General features: G+C 43.7%; 2 protein-coding genes across 2 annotated transcripts in view; one reads left to right on the top strand and one right to left on the bottom strand.

Annotated features, from left to right (window-relative positions):
* LOC125718449 (uncharacterized) overlaps positions 1-18,396 on the top strand; it is a 153,612-nt gene that overhangs the window by 92,356 nt on the left and 42,860 nt on the right. The gene's annotated exons all lie outside the window — the stretch shown is intronic.
* On the bottom strand, positions 3,326-15,290 carry LOC125717565 (medium-chain acyl-CoA ligase ACSF2, mitochondrial-like). The gene is made up of 16 exons (XM_048990654.1): positions 14,787-15,290; positions 14,019-14,214; positions 11,685-11,813; positions 11,342-11,395; positions 11,053-11,171; positions 10,277-10,439; positions 8,919-9,014; positions 8,658-8,809; positions 7,035-7,126; positions 6,541-6,617; positions 5,308-5,415; positions 5,067-5,218; positions 4,770-4,911; positions 4,526-4,636; positions 4,281-4,349; positions 3,326-4,153 (listed from the first exon to the last, which is right to left on the bottom strand). Exons 1-16 carry the CDS (start codon positions 14,897-14,899, stop codon positions 4,103-4,105), a joined length of 1,824 nt encoding a protein of 607 aa, XP_048846611.1. The 5' UTR covers positions 14,900-15,290; the 3' UTR covers positions 3,326-4,102.

Raw genomic sequence — 18,396 nt, forward strand, 5'->3', positions numbered from 1 at the left:
GTCACTGGACCTCCCACAGTTACTCAGATACAAACAGGCCAGTCTGACCCAACAGTGTCCTCAGTGGTTCTTGGGCTTCTGCTCTCAGTACTTCTGCTGCTGGTGGTTAGACTGGTCTACAGGAACTGGGTCCTGACAAGAGGTAGGACAGGAGTTCATAACATGATTTTGATTTTATTTGTGTATCTAAAATTTGGCCAGTTGACCATATATTGGGCCGATAGTTTCGTCTGTTAGTAACATTTGTCAGTATCTGTTGTCTGCTAATTGATTTTTTGAAGGGTGTGTCCTTCACTCCTCACTATTCCTGATGTTATTTTATATCAGCCTATGGATGGTCTTTTTGCTGCAAAAGGAATCTCATGACTACAGAAGATATCTATGTCTCTGACTGTGTATGTATATATATATATATATATATATATATATATATATATATATATATATATTATTTTTTTACATAGTTAGCATGTGTGTATCTTTGTCTTTCACAGAATCTGCTGAGAATGATAAGCTGTCTCCAGCCATCTATGAGGAAATAGATTACAGGTTTACCAAAGTGACAGAAAAGGCCAGTCAGAAACGTGAGTTAAATGAACTATATACAGTCACACTAATAATAAGGACAATCACACTGCAGTCAAGTATTTGTCTCTATTATTAAATGTGGGTTTTAACATAGAAGTAGCTGACAGTGTGACTGCTGCACATCTACAGTTATTTACGTGGATTTATAATGAATCTGCTCAGGGGAAATAACTCTGGGCTGAGATTGACTTTGCGCACAGTCAGGTTCATCCATGAAGACATCAGTACATTGTTCAGAGAGGAAAGGTCTCCACACTGACCATCCTATAACTGCAGCCAGGTAAAGATCTGCCAGGAGTGTAAAAGTGTCACTAACCCTTCTTCTGGTGTCAGGGAGTGACCTTCCAGATGAGCTGCCCTCAGGGTATGAAGATGTGGGGGAAGCTGAAGGGGTCAGTCTCTTAGGTAATGATGGTGCAGGACATCTTAGAAATAACGAATTTTACGCAACATTAAGATGGAAAACTTCAGAAAACCTTTCCTGACAGGCTGTGATTCAATGAATGTCTCATGTTTTTTACATTTAGAAAAGACGATCAATGGTGATGACCCAGAAAACCATGATGATGTTTGTAAGGATGAAAAGTTGACAGGTGAGACTTTCTCAGCTCAGTAATACCAGGTTTCCCTTCTTAAATGGTGCATGCTGGACATTAATTCTCTTCCAGCACCTCTAGAACATTTAAATTAAATTTCATTCACTTCCTTGCCTTCACTTTGTGGTTGTAGGGGTAGATACCCTGGAGTATTACAATGACAGCCCCACAGGTCAGACACCTGATTATGATGATGTCACTGACAACCAGACCAATGACTATGATGACGTCTCTGAGCAGCATTACCCTGACTCTCAGCCAGGTGAGCGGCTCTAAAGGGATCAGCTGGTCACTTTGCCCCAAATCAGACTGAGTTTGATACAGTATTATCTCAGCCCAGGCCTTCAGTTATGCTGATTGTTATTACTAAACATGGAATTATGAATATCTCAAGTGTGACACTATAACAAGTATTTCACTTACTACTTGGTCACATATTGCTGTTTTTATGGAACAAAAATGGTATTTTTGAAATATTACACACAATATAAATGAAACATGACGTCATGCTGCCTCTTCCTCAGTCAGCAATCGCAGCTACATACACATTCAGCCAAAGGTCTGTGTGTCTGTGTGCCTCTCTGACAGATCTCCACCACAGTCACCCTGTCGGACACATGACTGAGCTGTCGTTCACCCAAGAAGGGGGGCTGCCTAATGATGACATCACTAACTATGATGATGTGGGGGAGGGGCTTCTGTGAGAGGGAGGGGCCTGGGGGAGGGGCAGAACTTCTTGTATATCAGTGCAGATAATTAACAGTAATTTGGTATTTTTTTAAAATTTTTTAAGGTTTTTGTACTACTTAATACTGTACCGATTTTATGAACATATGCTTCAAAGGTAAAATATATAAGTACCACAGTAGTTAATTATCTTTTTCTTTTCAGTCTTTTGCATCTACATATTTTTCAAATTTAACATTTAAAAATAAAATTTTGTTTTGTAATTTCCTTTTTTTTTAACTTTTATTTCAAAACTGAAAAATTCACTGGCAAGTATATATACCTGGAACAGTTTCAGACTCGTGTGACTGTTTGCGGTTGGAGGTGGGCGGAGCCTTTGTCCCATATCATTGCTGATGTGTCCCCAGCCTGCTGGAGGCAGCTGTCCGGTTTCGCTATAATCAACAAGCTTCATGAGTATGAATTAGAACTGAAGCCAGTCTGAATACCACTGTTTTGTCACTTAAAGGGAGCAAAAACAGTTTTATGAGCAATGACATCATATACAAATATCTTATCATTACTGTGTCAGATCACATTCAGCATGGAGGACTGTCAGGAATCTTCAGGCATGTAAATCACTGAGCATCTGATCCTGTGTCATTTATAATGAACTTATAAAGAAGGGTCTGGCCGCAGAGCACTGGGCGACTCCACCAGGAGGACTCCACCAGGAGGACTCCACTGCGGGGTAGGATATCACATGACCTCCACTCCTGGACCGGACATGACACTACTGAAGAGAACTCAGTAGGCTGAATATATGGATAGACAGTATATTCACCAACAATATTTTAAAATAATTAAACAATTAAACTCAGTTCCTGATATTGCATTAACATCATATCCAGCACTTTTGTGGAGCTCATGTGATTTGGAGCCTCCTAGTGGAGGTACTGCCTGCGTTCCTGCAGTCTGCATAACGTCATGTCCGGCCCAGGTGTGGAGTTCATGTGATTTGGAGCCTCCTAGTGGAGGTACTGCCTGCATTCCTGCAGTCTGCATAACGTCATGTCCGGCCCAGGTGTGGAGGTCATGTGATTTGGAGCCTCCTAGTGGAGGTACTGCCTGCATTCCTGCAGTCTGCATAACGTCATGTCCGGCCCAGGTGTGGAGCTCATGTGATTTGGAGCCTCCTAGTGGAGGTACTGCCTGCATTCCTGCAGTCTGCATAACGTCATGTCCGGCCCAGGTGTGGAGGTCATGTGATTTCCAGCTCCACCGTAGCGGTCCTCCTAGTGGAGCCGCCCAGTGCGCTGTGGCCAGACCCTTCTGCAGTATTAGCCGTTTGTAAATACCAAGAAATGCATGTCACATGTTCAGCATTTATGATGTAAAGTCTATGGTTTAAGATCATGTATTATTTAGAATCAGTTGTTTATGCTGTTAATATATTATATAAAGATATAAAAAAATAGGCAAGTCATCTAGTATTTATTGTAATGTTTTCTGAGAGCAATGATCTTAATTTAATTTTTGTAGATCTACCCACTTTCAAGACTTTGATAATCACAAATACAAGACGTCTTTGAAAGTTTTTGAATTGACTGATTGAATTGACTGTGTTTTACAACCAAACAGGTATTAGGCCGAGAGGTATGTTTGTTTGAAAACTAAACAAAACAACTCTTAAGAGCATTTCATTCTTTATCCTTTGGCGCGATGCATCAGCCTTTAAATGCAGCTATCAACATAAAAGTGGAATGTTATACATGACCACATGGCACCGTAACTGGGGAATGAGACAAGAAGGATGCATTACCACAGGCTACCACAGGGGGAGACAACGGAACATAAAGACTAGAACCTGAGTGAATTTGAACGACATTTAAAAGCTACTGGTCATCTTAGTTTTCATGATCAAAACATGATCTACTGCTTTTAAGAATTCATTAATTTTTGAAAACAATTCTGAAGTAACAAGTGTGAGTTTTCTGGCGCAGAAGTCAGTAACATGAACAATGGGTACGTGTGTGTAGTATAAAATACAAGAATCATTACTGTGTTCACATAAAAAGCTTCACAGCTATAGAGGTAATTTCCGGTGCCCAAACAGTACTGTGATATGAGGGCTGAGGGCGGCCCTCTGCTTGCAGGCCTGCCGTGCTTCGGGGATCATGCTTCCTATCTGCCGTAACGCCGAGCTGCAGGGAGCGCGAGTGGCTCCTCCTCTCTCAGACTCACCGCCCTGCTTACAGCCCCAGCTTCTTCTCCATCTGCACACGCAGTTTGTTCTTCTGAATCTGAAAGAGGAACCAGAGGCACATTTGTCCTCCTGTGGTGTGCTGTGCTGAAAATGGCCGGGCATCCCTGAAGGAAGCATCTGTATTAACGTTATGATACTTATTTATTCGGGTAAAATGGTCGTACCTTTCCTGTGACTGTGACTGGATATTCCTGCACAAACACTATATAGCGGGGGATCTTAAAATGGGCAATCTGAAGAAAAAACAGTAAATCAGTTTACATTTACATGCTACAAAAGCATAGTATTCTCACACGGCAAAAATGTACAAGCCAATAAATATCTCCTTATATGGAACTTCACACCAGCATATCAGGTGATAATGAATAATCCTCATAGAAGACCAGGTGCATTGTGGGTACTCTCTCACCTGACCCGTGCAGTAGGCTTTGATGTCTTCTGGGGTACAGTCCACTCCTTCCTTCAGCTTGATGCATGCACACACCTCTTCTCCCATCCTCTCATCCTTCACCCCGACCACCTACCCCCCCCCCCCCCACATCAGTGACATCATCAACCATGTGACGGTGCCTCTCTCACCTGCTTCTGGATTGGCTGCTCCCAGCATCGTCCATGTGAACATGCTAACCCACTCCCCAGGTCACAGATCTCACCTGTGCCTCGTGCACTTTGGGGTGTTTATGCAGAAACTGCTCGATCTCAGCTGGGTAGATGTTCTCCCCACCGCGGATGATCATGTCCTTTATGCGGCCCTCGATGCGGCAGTACCCGTACTGGTCCAAGCTTGCGATGTCCCTGTGTTGCGTGGGACGCATGGCGGGAGTATGAAGTAACCAGGCTTGCTACACAGCTCAGTGTTAATTTAAAGGTGCTTTGCTGTGTCACGCTCTGCCCAGAGGGATTCTGGGTCGAGGCTCCAGCTGCCCCATGAGTTTCTTGTCCTTACTCACCCGGTCCTGTACCAGCGGTCCTTCCCGATGACCTCCTGCGTTTTGGCATCGTCGTTGTAGTATTCCAGCATCACACAGTAGCCCCTTATCAGCAGCTCTCCCGAGATTCCAAGCGGCACTACCTCCCCAGACACGGGGTTTATGATTTTGGCCTGATAAAATGAAAAACACCCACAATCCTTTGTACCAACACTATCGCAGGCCGAACTGGAAATCAACAAAGAGATACAGTGCGCCATACCTCCATATGGGGCATGACACAGCCCACGGTCTTGGTTTTCTGCTCCAGGTTGTCCCGGGGAAAGCTGAGGAATGTCACAGGACTGTTCTCCGTGGTGCCGTAGGCAATCTGACACAAACACACAATGAGAAGTGATACCTCACCACGTGTGCACACACTGGTCTTGTGCCCTGAGATCGGCTGGCCCCCGGTCCTGGGTTGTTCCCTGCCTCATGCCCATACAGTAGCTTCCGGGATAGGCTCCGGGCCCCCCGCGACTCAGGAGGATAAGTGGTTTGGAAAATGGATGGATGGATGGATGGATTGACTCAGCAATACAAAGTAAGTAAGTAAAATTCATTTATAGAGCACCATTCACAGACAAGGGAGGGGAGAAAAAACTAAGGGATTCAAGTAGACTTCTGGTTTGTCTTTCTCCAGTGCAGATGGGAAAATAGCTTCATGCCAACAGGATCGGAAGAAATCTTATATGCATTTTTGCAATGCCTTCCATTTTTAGATGGTTATACTGTATTTTGGTTTATTTTTGTAGTTGCAGTTTTTCCTTTTTGGATTATTTGAGTGTTTCTGCACATCTGATGCTATCACTAAAGCTAACAGAGTCTATTAACACACGTCAGGCTACGCATCAGCCAGCAGTGACCTGCTGAACCGTTTGTCGACATTCTTACTTTTTTCTACCTTCGGACTCTATCAAATCATACATTAAAGTAAATTTATAAATCCTCTGCAGTGTCTATTAATATATTGTTTAATTTTGTGTTTTAATTTTCTGTTTGTGATATATATTACCTACAGTATATTACAACTATGGCACACCTTGAAATGAAGGTATTAACCACCTGCTAGCACACATATATACACCCATATACAGTATACATCCATAGCCCATTTTCTTTAGCATAAAGGGTACACCTCCTTCCATAGGTCGTTTACTGTTGTTGCCTCAATTACAACCTAATTGGAGGAATAAGTTGCCCTAATAGCCTTTGGCAGGAAATGCAAGGGGGGATGGGGAGGGGGGGGGGGGGGTTAAGAACTGTTTGAAAATGACAGGCACGTCACTGCCCCTGGTCTGACACTGTTACACACCATCATGTCCCTTTATTATGCTATTAAACATGAATACAGCGTAATAATAAAAGGAGCTATAACTATACATCCCATAACTAAACAGATCAACAAAACTGCCAAATTCCCTCCCTACGAGAGTAAAGTTATTTTCTTGCTCACCACCAGTTCCTTGATATTCATGACGTTCATGGCTTTCTTCATGACTTCAGTAGGACACGGAGAACCACCCATTATCCCTATAAACACAGACAGTCAGGCCAGGTCACCTTCACATGCAGCGTGATTTTCCTGCAGGTTATTGCCACACAGTGACCTTTTGCTATAACAAGCTACTCAGTGACATTCAGTTCTGAGAGACATTGTAAGGTTACAAAGCACATGCTCGAATGATCTTTTGAACCATAAAACATAAGGTGGACAAACTATGAGTGCAGGTTGTAATTAATACATTGAGATAGTGGTATGTACCCTAATACAGCTGCTTCATGTTATTAAAAATATAAACATGTATGCTTGTCATCAAACATGAGTTTGGAAAGATTGTAGAACATTTAGGCTACGCAAAGTCAACTAAAAACAAAAAGGATCAATTTTAATCATATTATCGGTGGTCACGCCCTCATGCCCTCATGCCCCGCCCCTGCGACTCTCACCAGCCTCCAGAGATGACAGGTCATGCTTGTTCTGGTCATACTGGCCCAGCATGTCGATGTACATGGTGGGCGTCCCGAAGACAAAGGTGCACCTGGGTGTGGTCCAAGATGCAGGTCACACACTGGACACATTCATTTATGTCCAGTAATAAAAGCAGAGAAACACGCTGCCCCCCTGAGGCAAAACACAGTAACTACGTTAACACTGAAACAGAATAGAAAGGGTGTTTTGCCTTGCTTTTCTGCTTTCTGACCGAAATATTTTGTCAAGAGATAAAACAAAGCCTAAAGGCCGTTTCACACAAAGCCAGATGTTTTGTACAAAAGAACAATTGTATTTCTTTGAAGGCTTGCATACCAAATCCGACAAAGTATCATTGTCTCGTATATCATGTTTTTTTATTCAAAGAGTTTACACTTTTTTTCAATGATGCAGAATATGTAGACAGAATCATGGAATTGAGGCATGAAAATAGCATTTACTTATAATAGCAGAATCGTGGAATTTGCGGATATTGTGTCGGGATTTTAACCATGAATTTTGTATAAATACATAGTATAAAATACCCTTGTAGTCGGCATAGCCAGGCTTTTTAATAGGAAGGAGTCTTTTGATAAATTCCATTTTAAGTTGCAAAGTGCAGAAATCTTTATACATCTTTGATAAATTCCATTTTAAGTTACATTTGTTTACGCATACAGGCTAGACATGGTCATTTCATTTCCTTTATTCCCTGGTATAAATTGTATACAGTAAAACCTCAGATTGCGAGCATAATTCGTTCCGGAAGCGTGCTTTTAATCCAAAGCAGTCGTATATCAAAGCAAGTTTTCCCATTAGAAATAATGGAAACTCAGATGATTCGTTCCACAACCCAAAAATATTCATATAAAAACGATTAATGCAAAATATAAAGTAAAAATACATAAAACAAATTGACCTGCACTTTACCTTTGAAAAGAATCATGGATGGTGTGAAGGAGACGGGAGAGAGAAGAGGAGGGTTATTTTGTAGGACGACTTTCACTATAACTAACGGAATCACTGCTATCTGTTTGCTCACTGGAATCTTTTTCTTTTTGTGCGACTTTAAGAAGGATCCTATCCAATGACAGCCGCTTTTGCCTCCTTTTCGATTTTGCGGAAATGTGGACGCTGTTGTTAAACAGATTCATCGCTCGCACTGCTACACTCTTATTCGGGTGGTGCTTTTCTACTAAATTTTGACTATACGTGAGAGACACGCCGACTGAGACCGAGCATACGAGATGATTACTCACAATCTTGGGAGAGAGAGAGAGAGTGTGAAACAGTCTTAATAGACCCAATTTCGGTCATAACTCAGATTTTATTAGTGAGTCAGTTACCGTATTTTTCTTTTGTTGGACACCACTAATACAGCAAATATAGAGACACATCCATATAAATCATGGCTGATGAAAGTATCATTGAATCTCACACAACTAAAAACTCAATAACAGTGAGTCACAGAGATGCCAGTTCTTGGTTTTGACGTTGATCCCTGCTAATATTGGCAATGCTACATCAGTTCCCCTGTTGAATCTACACGCAACATCAGTTCCCCTGTTGAGTCTAAACCGGCCGGCACCTGCTAAGCTCACCTCTCATTCTGAATGACCTCCAGGTTGGCGCGTCCATCGTACCCAGGTGACGGGAAGACAAGTGTCACCCCATGCACTGCCATGCACATGTCCCCGCAGACGGCACCGAAGGTGTGGTACAGGGGCACCGGCACACACACTCTGACCTGAGGCTGGGCGGCACGGAGTCAAGGGGTCAAAAGGTCAAAGGAGACTCAGAGGCTTCCGTGCAACTTGACTGGGCTTCACGGGGACATAAACGTAAATAAGAGATCTATCTACCCGCCAGTCAAACCCAATGCGTCGACCAGTGAAGTAGGAGTTGTTGACGATGTTGTGGTGAGACAAAGCAGCGCCTTTGGGATTCCCGGTTGTTCCCTGTGAACAGAGACACACAGGCATGACTAATCGACCACCTATGCATGATGAGCCATTAAAGTTTAATACTTTCCTTTGAAAAGTCACAGCATGCAGCAGATGTGTGTGAATATAAATCAGAAAATGTAAATATATAAGAGGAACTATGAGCAGGTATAATTTTCATCTGCAAAAGCCTTAGGTTAGGATTACTCAGTTATCTATTCCATTCTCAAAACATTTGCAATCCCTTTCTCCGGGAATAGCTGTTGTCGTGGCAGAACAGCTCCTCCCAATGGTGACTGATATCACTCGTTTCAACAAGCATATTATGAGAATCAGGCTCTCTCTGGGGGGTTTGTCTGTTCTCTCAGTGTCTGCTCCAACCGTGCTGAGTGATGTCTCAATGAGGAAGACATTTTATTCTCAACGTCACTCGGTGGTTGATGGGTGCACATGGGGTAACACTCCTCTGGTCATGGGTGACTTCATTGTGACCACTGGCACTGACAGGGCTGGCTATGGGGAATGTATCGGCCCCCATGGGTCCAGGGTGGAAGCAGCTCCATGAAACACCTGGCTGTGGCAGATAGATGACCATTTCCAGAGGGTGGGACTGGGCCTCATGTCAGTTGAACTACATCAACCACCATGTGTCCCACTATATGCATGCAGTATGGTTTAGGATTGCAAGGACAAACTTCTTCCATAAATTTGTCCATAAAATACTTATTCACTGTCATTTTGGTTTCTAATATTTGTTTCTAAATGTATGATGCATATTAGAAAGTTTATTTTTGTTATGTTCGGCTTTCTGAAAACTACAATATTGCATTTGACCATATAGACTTAATATAGCACTCCAGAGCAAGCAGTGAAAAATGTACTTACGCACACTTAAGTGACTGGCAGGATGCACTAAATGGTCATTTACGTGCCACGTGCAGATATTTTGGTGTTTCTCCGTCTAAAGTGCATATCTAGCCCCAGAATTAAATGAAAAGGAGAATATGCTTAAGTGAAAAAAGCTAACCGCTGTGCACTTTATGACTTAAGTGCAAGGGACAATAGACACCTCACTCTTAATTTGGACCCCGATCTGCTTCCTTCCGCCATATTCTTGAGTAGTCAACATGGCAAATTTTAATTAATGCTTTGTATAAATCGAGTAATCTAGTTTAAATCGAGTAATTGTGACATGTCTAATCTTATGTCTGTAACTCCCCCCACCCCTAGGACCCCCTACCCCTACAGATTTCCTTTTCCTATGGCAACAGGGGTACCGATGTGAACTGGATGTTGATGGGATCATCGCAGGACAGCTTCTTCTGCAGGGCCTCCAGCTCCTTCAGCTCCTCACTGCCCCCTGCCTGGAAGACGTCGTCCACGTGGAGCGCCCCCGGCTGGCGACTGTCAGTCAGGACCACCATACGCATGTCTGGCAGCCTGCGACAATGAAGCACGGGCTGTGGTTGATTCACACATGGTCTGTCTAACCCAGGCTTGCCAGTGTCTCTGTCGGAGGTATGTGGCTCTGTTGGTTAAGAGTCTGTGACCAGAAGGGCACTGGTTCAAATCCCATGGCTGGCAGAGTGATGTTACTGTTGGGCCTCTAAGGAAGACCCTTAACCCAAATTGCTCCAGGGACATTGGTTGACCCTGGTCTTCAATCCTTATTTATGCATCCTTCTGGACAAGAGTGTCTGCTATATAAATGTAAGTATGCCCGATAATGTACACTACTATTCATAAGTGCGGCGTTGTTACTGTTTCAGTTAGCATGTCACAGCTGGCCCATGTTTGCTCATCTTTACGATTTTGTTATTGTTTTGCTGCGATTACATCAGCTACTGCAACTCTCTGCTGAATTAGCGGAAGATTAACGATCCTGAATACAGTAGTCATGCACGTCCCCAAAATCTCTCTGCAGGTGTCTGTGAACACAGCATGTTCACATCAGCATCTCAAATCTTGTTTCTCCTTTCAGGTGTGTTACAGTTCCATATTCGGACACGAGGGACACGAGAAGAGTGAGGAGTCAGCATCCCGCGTGCAGCACCTGCCACTCTTGAAGACTCCTTGCCTGGCCGTCTCCATCTCCGGGCAGATCTTCCTCAGCATCTCGTAGTACTTCTGCGTCTTGAACTGGGTCGGGCACACCACTGCGTGGCACTGTACCTGCAGCCACGGGACCACCGGTGACATCAGCTAGCGAGATTTTCATGGTGCTTTTCTGGAAACTATGCCTTATATGTGCTCAGCTGGGGTTCTGCTATAAGCCCAGACTCTCATAAACTCATAGAGAGTCCAAAGATCTCCACAGTCCCACCCTGTCTCCCCCCACTCACCTTCCTCAGCGCAAACTCCACCTCCTGCAGCTGATAGGCTGGGTTCACAGACACCTGCCGAGAGATTAGGAGAATGTGCAAATGCACTAGTTTGAGTGCGCGACTTGTATTCAGGATCTTTTGTCTTTTAACAGCTAATTATTGAGGGTTACAAATGTCCTACAGAATTCTGTGGAAATGTTCCTACAGAAACTATATCAGGACAAGAGAAGAATCTGTTCTGATAGACCTTTCATAATAACTTAAATTACAGCTGAGATTGCTGTGATAATGGAATTTCACAATGTATTGGAAGTGTTTTGACCTACAGGTGCACAGGTCCTGGAGGAGTGTGGGAACTCACCAGCACGATTCCAGCCTTCGCTGTGGCAAATTGAAACAGGATCCACTCGTAAATATTTGGCCCCCACATGCCGAGCTTGTCACCCTTCTTCAGCCCCAGAGCCAGTAGACCTGCGGCTGCCTGGTCCACCTACCAATCAGGCAGCAGTAGAATGATACTTATGTTCGGCAGAGTTTTAAGATCTAAACCTTACCCTAACCCTATCTGCAATCCTAAAGCCTACTCTAACACTAAAGGCATGCCTAATCCTAATCCTAACCCTACTCTAACACTAAAGGCATGCCTAATCCTAATCCTAACCCTACTCTAACACTAAAGGCATGCCTAACCCTAACCCCAACCCTAACCCTAATCCTAACCCTAACCCCAACCCTAATCCTGACTCTAAAGCCAACCCAAATCCTAATATAAGGAGCAGCCCACTGACCTAATGATGGAATCTAATTGGCCAGCCTCCTGAAAAGTTACTTATCATTTAAGACTAAACCTACTTATATCTGACTCCAATTTATATAGTTTATAAATCTTTTTGTTGTCATCTCCAGAATATGTAGCTTGTTCTGACTAGTTCTATGCTCTTCCTACCTCTAACTAATCTCATTTGTTCCAGGTTTGTTAATAACGCACAGGGATTCACTTTGGGACGTCGACAATGTGAATTTATGGAAACAGTGTGTCCAGTTTGGTCTTGCTTTAGGGACTGAAGGATGGTTGCAAACTAGCAGCACCTGCTTGGTCGGTCGACCTGGTTTGGCGTCTCAGTTCAACTGAATGTCTCACCTCAGAGAATCAGCCCATAAGCCCAGAGGCTCAGATTGTGTGGTCGCTGTAGCTCATTCAGCATGGCGTTCCCGATTGACTCAATTCAGAGGCTGCATGGAAGTTAGCCACCACAACATATAAGGTAGCCACCTGACCTGCTGTTCACCCAAGCCAAACAATGGGCCAGAAATCTAGTCATCTGGTGATAATGCACTATGCGCATAACCTGCATTTTACTGTATATTTAATCCTGCCCTGGACTTGGGGCCCACCACTCCCGCTGGAAGGTACTAGAGTCAGCGACTTCAGACAACCAAGAAATAATCAAAATCAGTAAATATTTGCCGGTTAAGAGCAACACACCAATCAAAATTCAACAGCAAGTCACAGAGTTGAACTCTGATATGGAGTGTAATGTACCGGGCAGGGCTGATTTACCTTGTGAAATGTGTCATATTTTTACTATGTTGTGCTAATACAGGCTCTTCGAAAATGACAACACACCTCAGAAAGCTACTGCGCATGCTACTCGTTGCCATGGCAGGAAGGACAGGGTAATTGTTTAACTATTTCAGCCCTATAAACTTGTGCAAATGAATGGTTAACAGCTACTGATGATGCCAGTTCTAAGGTCTGAAGTCCAATATGATTGTTCCTACAAATCCAGTATATTGGTCATGTGACCTAATGTTAGTCATTACTCACCATCTGCTTCTCAAGAAATGCACTGAGATGCCAGTAAAGGCATAGCAGGTCCCCGCTGCATGTAAATATCCGTGACCTAATATGTAGCATGTCATTGTTCACTGGAGGAAGTCAAGACAATGACATTTCCCTACATGCCCAGCTCAACGATACGGCCACTGTGAAAGGCAGATGGGAAATGTTGTTTTTGGACTGTAATCAGCTACTGGTAATCATTCTAAAAAGGCTTCTAGAAAAGTCTCACCCATTTTTTGGCTCCACAGTAATCTTAGGACAGTATAGGCGTACAAACGGTCTTGGAAACAGTTTCTTGTTATACGTAAGTGATTAAAGAAGCCAAAAAATTAAGTCTTGGACTACAGCTGCAATGTATCACATATGTTTGCTATTTCTGTGTGTTAGGATGCCGTAGAAGGTCACAGGTTCAAATCCTGTAACTGGCAGAGTGATGTCACTGTTGGGCCATTGAGTATAGCCCTTATCCCTAATTGCTCTAGGTCCTAACTGACCCTGTATTCCCGAAAGTCCTTTGCCTTGGATAGACGCATCTACTCTTCTTCTTAGTCGTATGTTTCTGCAAACTTCCTGAGCTCTCCTTGGGTCGCAGGTGTGATGATAATGTGAAGAACCCATTAATTCAACAGCTCGGCAATTCTCATGCTGGTACATTTTCAAGAATTTCCCTCAAAGAAGTTTATCTAATCTAACATGACTTATAATCCTGATGGCGTGAAGATACAAAGTTAAATCAAAACAAATTTAAAATACCGACATAGTTAGGATGCACCCCACCAAAAATGCAGATTAATCTTGAAAACCGGGGGGGTTGGTCATGGAGTTCTGACACAGACAGATCCGGAGACTCACGTCCTGCTGGAACTGTGCAAAGGTCTTCCGGATGTCATCCTTCAGGAACACCACGGCTTCGCGATCCGGCCAGCGGTCCACTGTCGCCTGCAGGGCCTGGGGCACGGTGCAGGAGAGGAGGGAGAAGCTGGAGGTGCCATGCACATAGCTGGTGGTGACCGTGGGTATGCAGGGGGGGGTGTCCACATGTAGGGTCCTGAGAGGAGGGGTAGGAGCAGAAAGGTTTAACTCAGTCTCCAAGCATGTGATATATGAAGGGTCACATACAGTCACTAAGTGTAAAATTCACACTACGCATAAAGATTTATTAACATTCATATGGTCAGAGGAAGGTTTGTTAGTGGTGCCCCAGTGCCACACAGGACTGGGCAAATATATTGGCCCCACACAATTGCGCGGTTTGTGTGCTGGTAAACACCTCAGCTGAACATGCCTGGGTTCTTTAGACTTTTAATTCTGCCAATGAATTTCAAACTGAAAAACACTCAAGACTTTAAACATTATTACAAATAGTCCGCAGAAGTGTAAACACATACAGGACCAAACATGCAAAATACAAGCAACATTATTCATAATTGTCCATATTCAGATCATAAATTATGTGGCTCAATTCAGTTGTTACACTAATATTTACACCCTAGTTTATCATGAAGCAATCAAATAAAATAAAGTTCTACAAGACAAAGAGCTTATCCTTAATAAAAAAAAAAAAACAGCATTTAAACAAAGCCGAACTTCTGAAGTACTTTTTAATCAACGCTTACTTACCGACACGCCTGATATTTCAGACCTCCAGACTTCCAGAGCCCCCACAAAACTTGTGCACGCTTAGAAAAAATTATCCTGGACTTAAAGGGTGCAAACGCAGTCCTGGCTGACATCGTCTACGTTTAGTTCCTTGCTTTCGATCAGCAGCACGTGTAAACAAATGTAAGCAAATTGCAAAATTCTGGAGAAAAAAAGAAACTAAAATGTGCTCGCATCTACAGGAGCCGAGCAGAAATGCAGCATGCCATGCTGCGGTTCCTCCAAAAGGTTATGCACTGATTGCAGAAGTAAGCAGTTAATTTGCAGATATCTTTATATGCCTCAAACGGGCGGGCAGAATTTCTATCTACCCCCTGTATGTATATAATAAGTAAACAGAATAGCTAAATGCTCGAACAGTAGAAGCTGCGAGTACATTGAACAAATGTGCAGTTCAGAAGCATTATATCAATCTTGGGGGTCGTCTGTAAGGGGCTCCAGTGTTCAATGTCCTCTACGTCTGCTTCCCAGCGAATGCGCAATATCAACAGCTTAGTAAATCATCAGACATAGCTCCGTCATTTCAGTAATATTTTTCAAATGGAGGTCTAATTTTTAACCAGTTTGGGGCAGAGGGGTTACCAATGTATGTGCAAGATATGTAACCGGGTAAAGGCATAGCAGTATGTTTTTTGTTGACGCTTAGAATTGTAACTAAGCCGCATAGCATCTGTTTGTAAGTTGGCAAAGAACTTGCAGAGGACATCAAACTATAGATACATTTTTAAAGACCCTAATCACTGGCGACATTATTAGGTACACCTGTTCAGCCACCCGTTGAAGGAAATATGTAATCAGTCAATAACATGTCAGCAGCACAATTATGTGTAAAATCGTGCAGATACAGGTCAGGAGCTCCAGTTAATGTTCACATCCACTGGGTTACCAACTTTGGTGAGCTGGCTGGCACGAGATTTTCAATTTAAGACTAGTCTGCACACGCATTTACATGCATGTAACAGTTCTATTACCTTTTAAATAGTCTGTAGGGTTCGCAAACGACCCCAACGCTTTTGATGTAGCTAATTTTTAGGTTTATAATGGAATAGTGTAGATTCGCCGTAAGATTTCTTGTGTGAATCTGAAAGTGTGAGAGTCACGCCAGATGTGTATGAGTTGACAACTCTTACAACAATTACCAGAATGGGGAAGAAAGGTGATTAAAGGTGATGCCACTGGTTGTTGGTGCCAGATAGGCTGGAATGACAAACCACCACCCCTGTGGTTCACAGAATATGAGCCAAAAAAACACATCCAGGAACTGACTCTCCCAGCACTTAAGTCATGGATGGGCAACTGGTGACTCGCGGGGCCACATCCGCCCCCCAACTCTCTTTGATTTCTGCCGCGCTCGCTGCGCACGAATATTAAAGGAATAATATGATAAGTATTAAATGTTTTAGAAATTAACAAAATAAAAACACTTTGAAAGAAATATATGCTGCCCCTAGCTCCTCTTCACTGTACCTGGTGGCCCCCCACCGTCACTCCCAGCAGGCCCATCTCCGCCTGCAGCTCGCGGCAGGCCTCAGCCCGATGGCCTCCAGAGTGCAGCACGCTCCCTTGTGCTCGAAGAGCCGAGCCTCTGCAGCCTCAGCCTCCTGCTCCAGGTGGCCGCGATTGCACTTCCAGCTGGCCAGCTCCTGTTACAGTTTCTCCAGGGTGTCCTGCCACTTCTCCAGGTCTGCCTGCGGCCGCTTCTCATCCTGCTCGATAGGAGCCCGCCACCGGTCTCGGTGCTCCTGGGCCAGCTAGGCCTCGGATGCGTGACATGCCTCCTCGCAGCCAAGTAGCTCCACTTCCTCCGACTTGGCCAAGTGCCTTTGGCTGTCGTGCTCCTGCTCACTAGTCAACTCACCATGCAGCTGCTCCAACTCATGCCGCTCCAGTTCTGTAGACTCACGCAGCTACTCCTGGTCCTGCTCGTCTAGCTTGCGTCTCTCCCCAGCTGCAGCTCCCAGCTGCGGCAAGCCTCCTCACAGCGGAGAAGAGCAGGGCTGCACTGCAGTTCCTCGCTGCTGGCAGGCGGAGAGCCCTTGATGACTAGTGAGTGGTCAGAATCCACAATAGCGCCCGCTCTCCTTGGTTGCCGAGGTCATCATCTCAGAAGGAGGTCCGGCACGCTGGCAGGAGCAACTTCAGGGAGCTCTACACAGGCAGTGTCTCCCTTGCTGCGCCACTCGGAGCTTATCTACTGGAAGGTTTGGGATGGGCTTCCAGGCAACAGTGTACCCAGTGCCTTCTCTAGCCACATCCCCAGCTCCTCTGGAAGCTTTTAGTTCCAGAGCATCCTCACCACAAAACCAGAAAACATCTGTTATAATCATGCCAACACTTCACCTTTAACATGCCATTTTATTTTTACATGTACTTTTAATATTAGACTATTTTTTTATTTAAAAATAAAGATGTCAGAACACTGTTTAGTTACTTAGAAGTCACTTTCTAATTACTAATGTTAGACTTTTAGCTTCTGTGTATTTATGCAGTTGTGACGATGTGCTGGATTATCTCACCATTGGCTTCCTTTAGATATAAAATTATCCACAAAAAATATAATTGTAATATGTCAAGTACATTTCATCTACCTATGAAAGTGGAGTGTTCAGCATGTATTCTGCTTAATTTTCAGATATACTGTCATGTGATTACAGTAAACACAACTACTATCTCTTGAAGCTCTAAAAATTAAAAATAAACTTGCTAACCACAGTTGTAACTTAAAAAAAAATGAAGAAAAAAAAATCTAAAAATGCAAAGAGACGTTGCCCTGCAGATAGTTAGGAGATGGAAGTGAGAGATAGTGGATCGTAGCCCCCGGTAGCTGAGAGAGAAACGAACGTGGTGCCATCAGGCAGCGTAAGACCGCAGGCTTAAGGGGAGGAAGTATAGAGTGGAGGCGTGGGGAGGGAAGACGACTCTGGGCTCTATGACGTACAGGAGAGAGAGAGGAGAAGCTGCAGAGATCAGAGGAGAATAGGCAGCATGGCAGCTGGTTCATCTGCTCAGACGCTGCAGTGACAGCATGACCTCCTGCTCCTCAGCGGTGACAGACGCTGCTGGATCCACAAGAGAAGCTGCAAACGCCGCCGTCACATTGGCAGAGTGACGTCATTTACAGAGTGAATGTGCTCAGGCAGCATGGAGTGTCTGTGTCAGGATATTACAGTCTTTAATTTTGCTTAGTAGAAGCTTCCATTTGTGTAATGTATGTATGCAGCTTGCAGATCATGCACTGCCTGGTTAGGCTTGTGACCTCACACTTCCAGGGTTGTGGGTTTAATTCCCAAAATGTGCTGGATAATGTTCTTTTGGTGGATGAATGAATCTAGCATTACTTTATCACTGTGGGAATTTCATTGGGGGGTGTGTGTACACTATGCACAACACAAAAAAGAATATGATTCACATTTTTTTATTTTATTGCGTTAATTTGACTCTGCAACATTTTAACTATGAGATTAGTTTAATAGTCACTATGCTTTAGTAAAACGAATAATTGTTAGGCTGCCCTATAATGTTGTTATTTGAAGATAGCTCAAAAGTTTTCATCATTGATATATAAATCACA

Source organism: Brienomyrus brachyistius, chromosome 22 (assembly GCF_023856365.1).
Source record: "Brienomyrus brachyistius isolate T26 chromosome 22, BBRACH_0.4, whole genome shotgun sequence".
Lineage (NCBI taxonomy): Eukaryota > Metazoa > Chordata > Actinopteri > Osteoglossiformes > Mormyridae > Brienomyrus > Brienomyrus brachyistius.

What these genes read in the sequence shown, in the direction of transcription:
- LOC125717565 (XM_048990654.1), bottom strand. Translation starts at nt 14,899, where the DNA reads ATGTCAGCCAGGACTGCGTTTGCACCCTTTAAGTCCAGGATAATTTTT. An exon ending in TGAATATCAAGGAACTGGTG is followed by an intron (nt 5,416 to 6,540) that starts GTGAGCAAGAAA and finishes TGTTTGTGTCAG; the next exon opens with ATTGCCTACGGCACCACGGA. An exon ending in GTGTCATGCCCCATATGGAG is followed by an intron (nt 5,219 to 5,307) that starts GTATGGCGCACT and finishes TCATTTTATCAG; the next exon opens with GCCAAAATCATAAACCCCGT.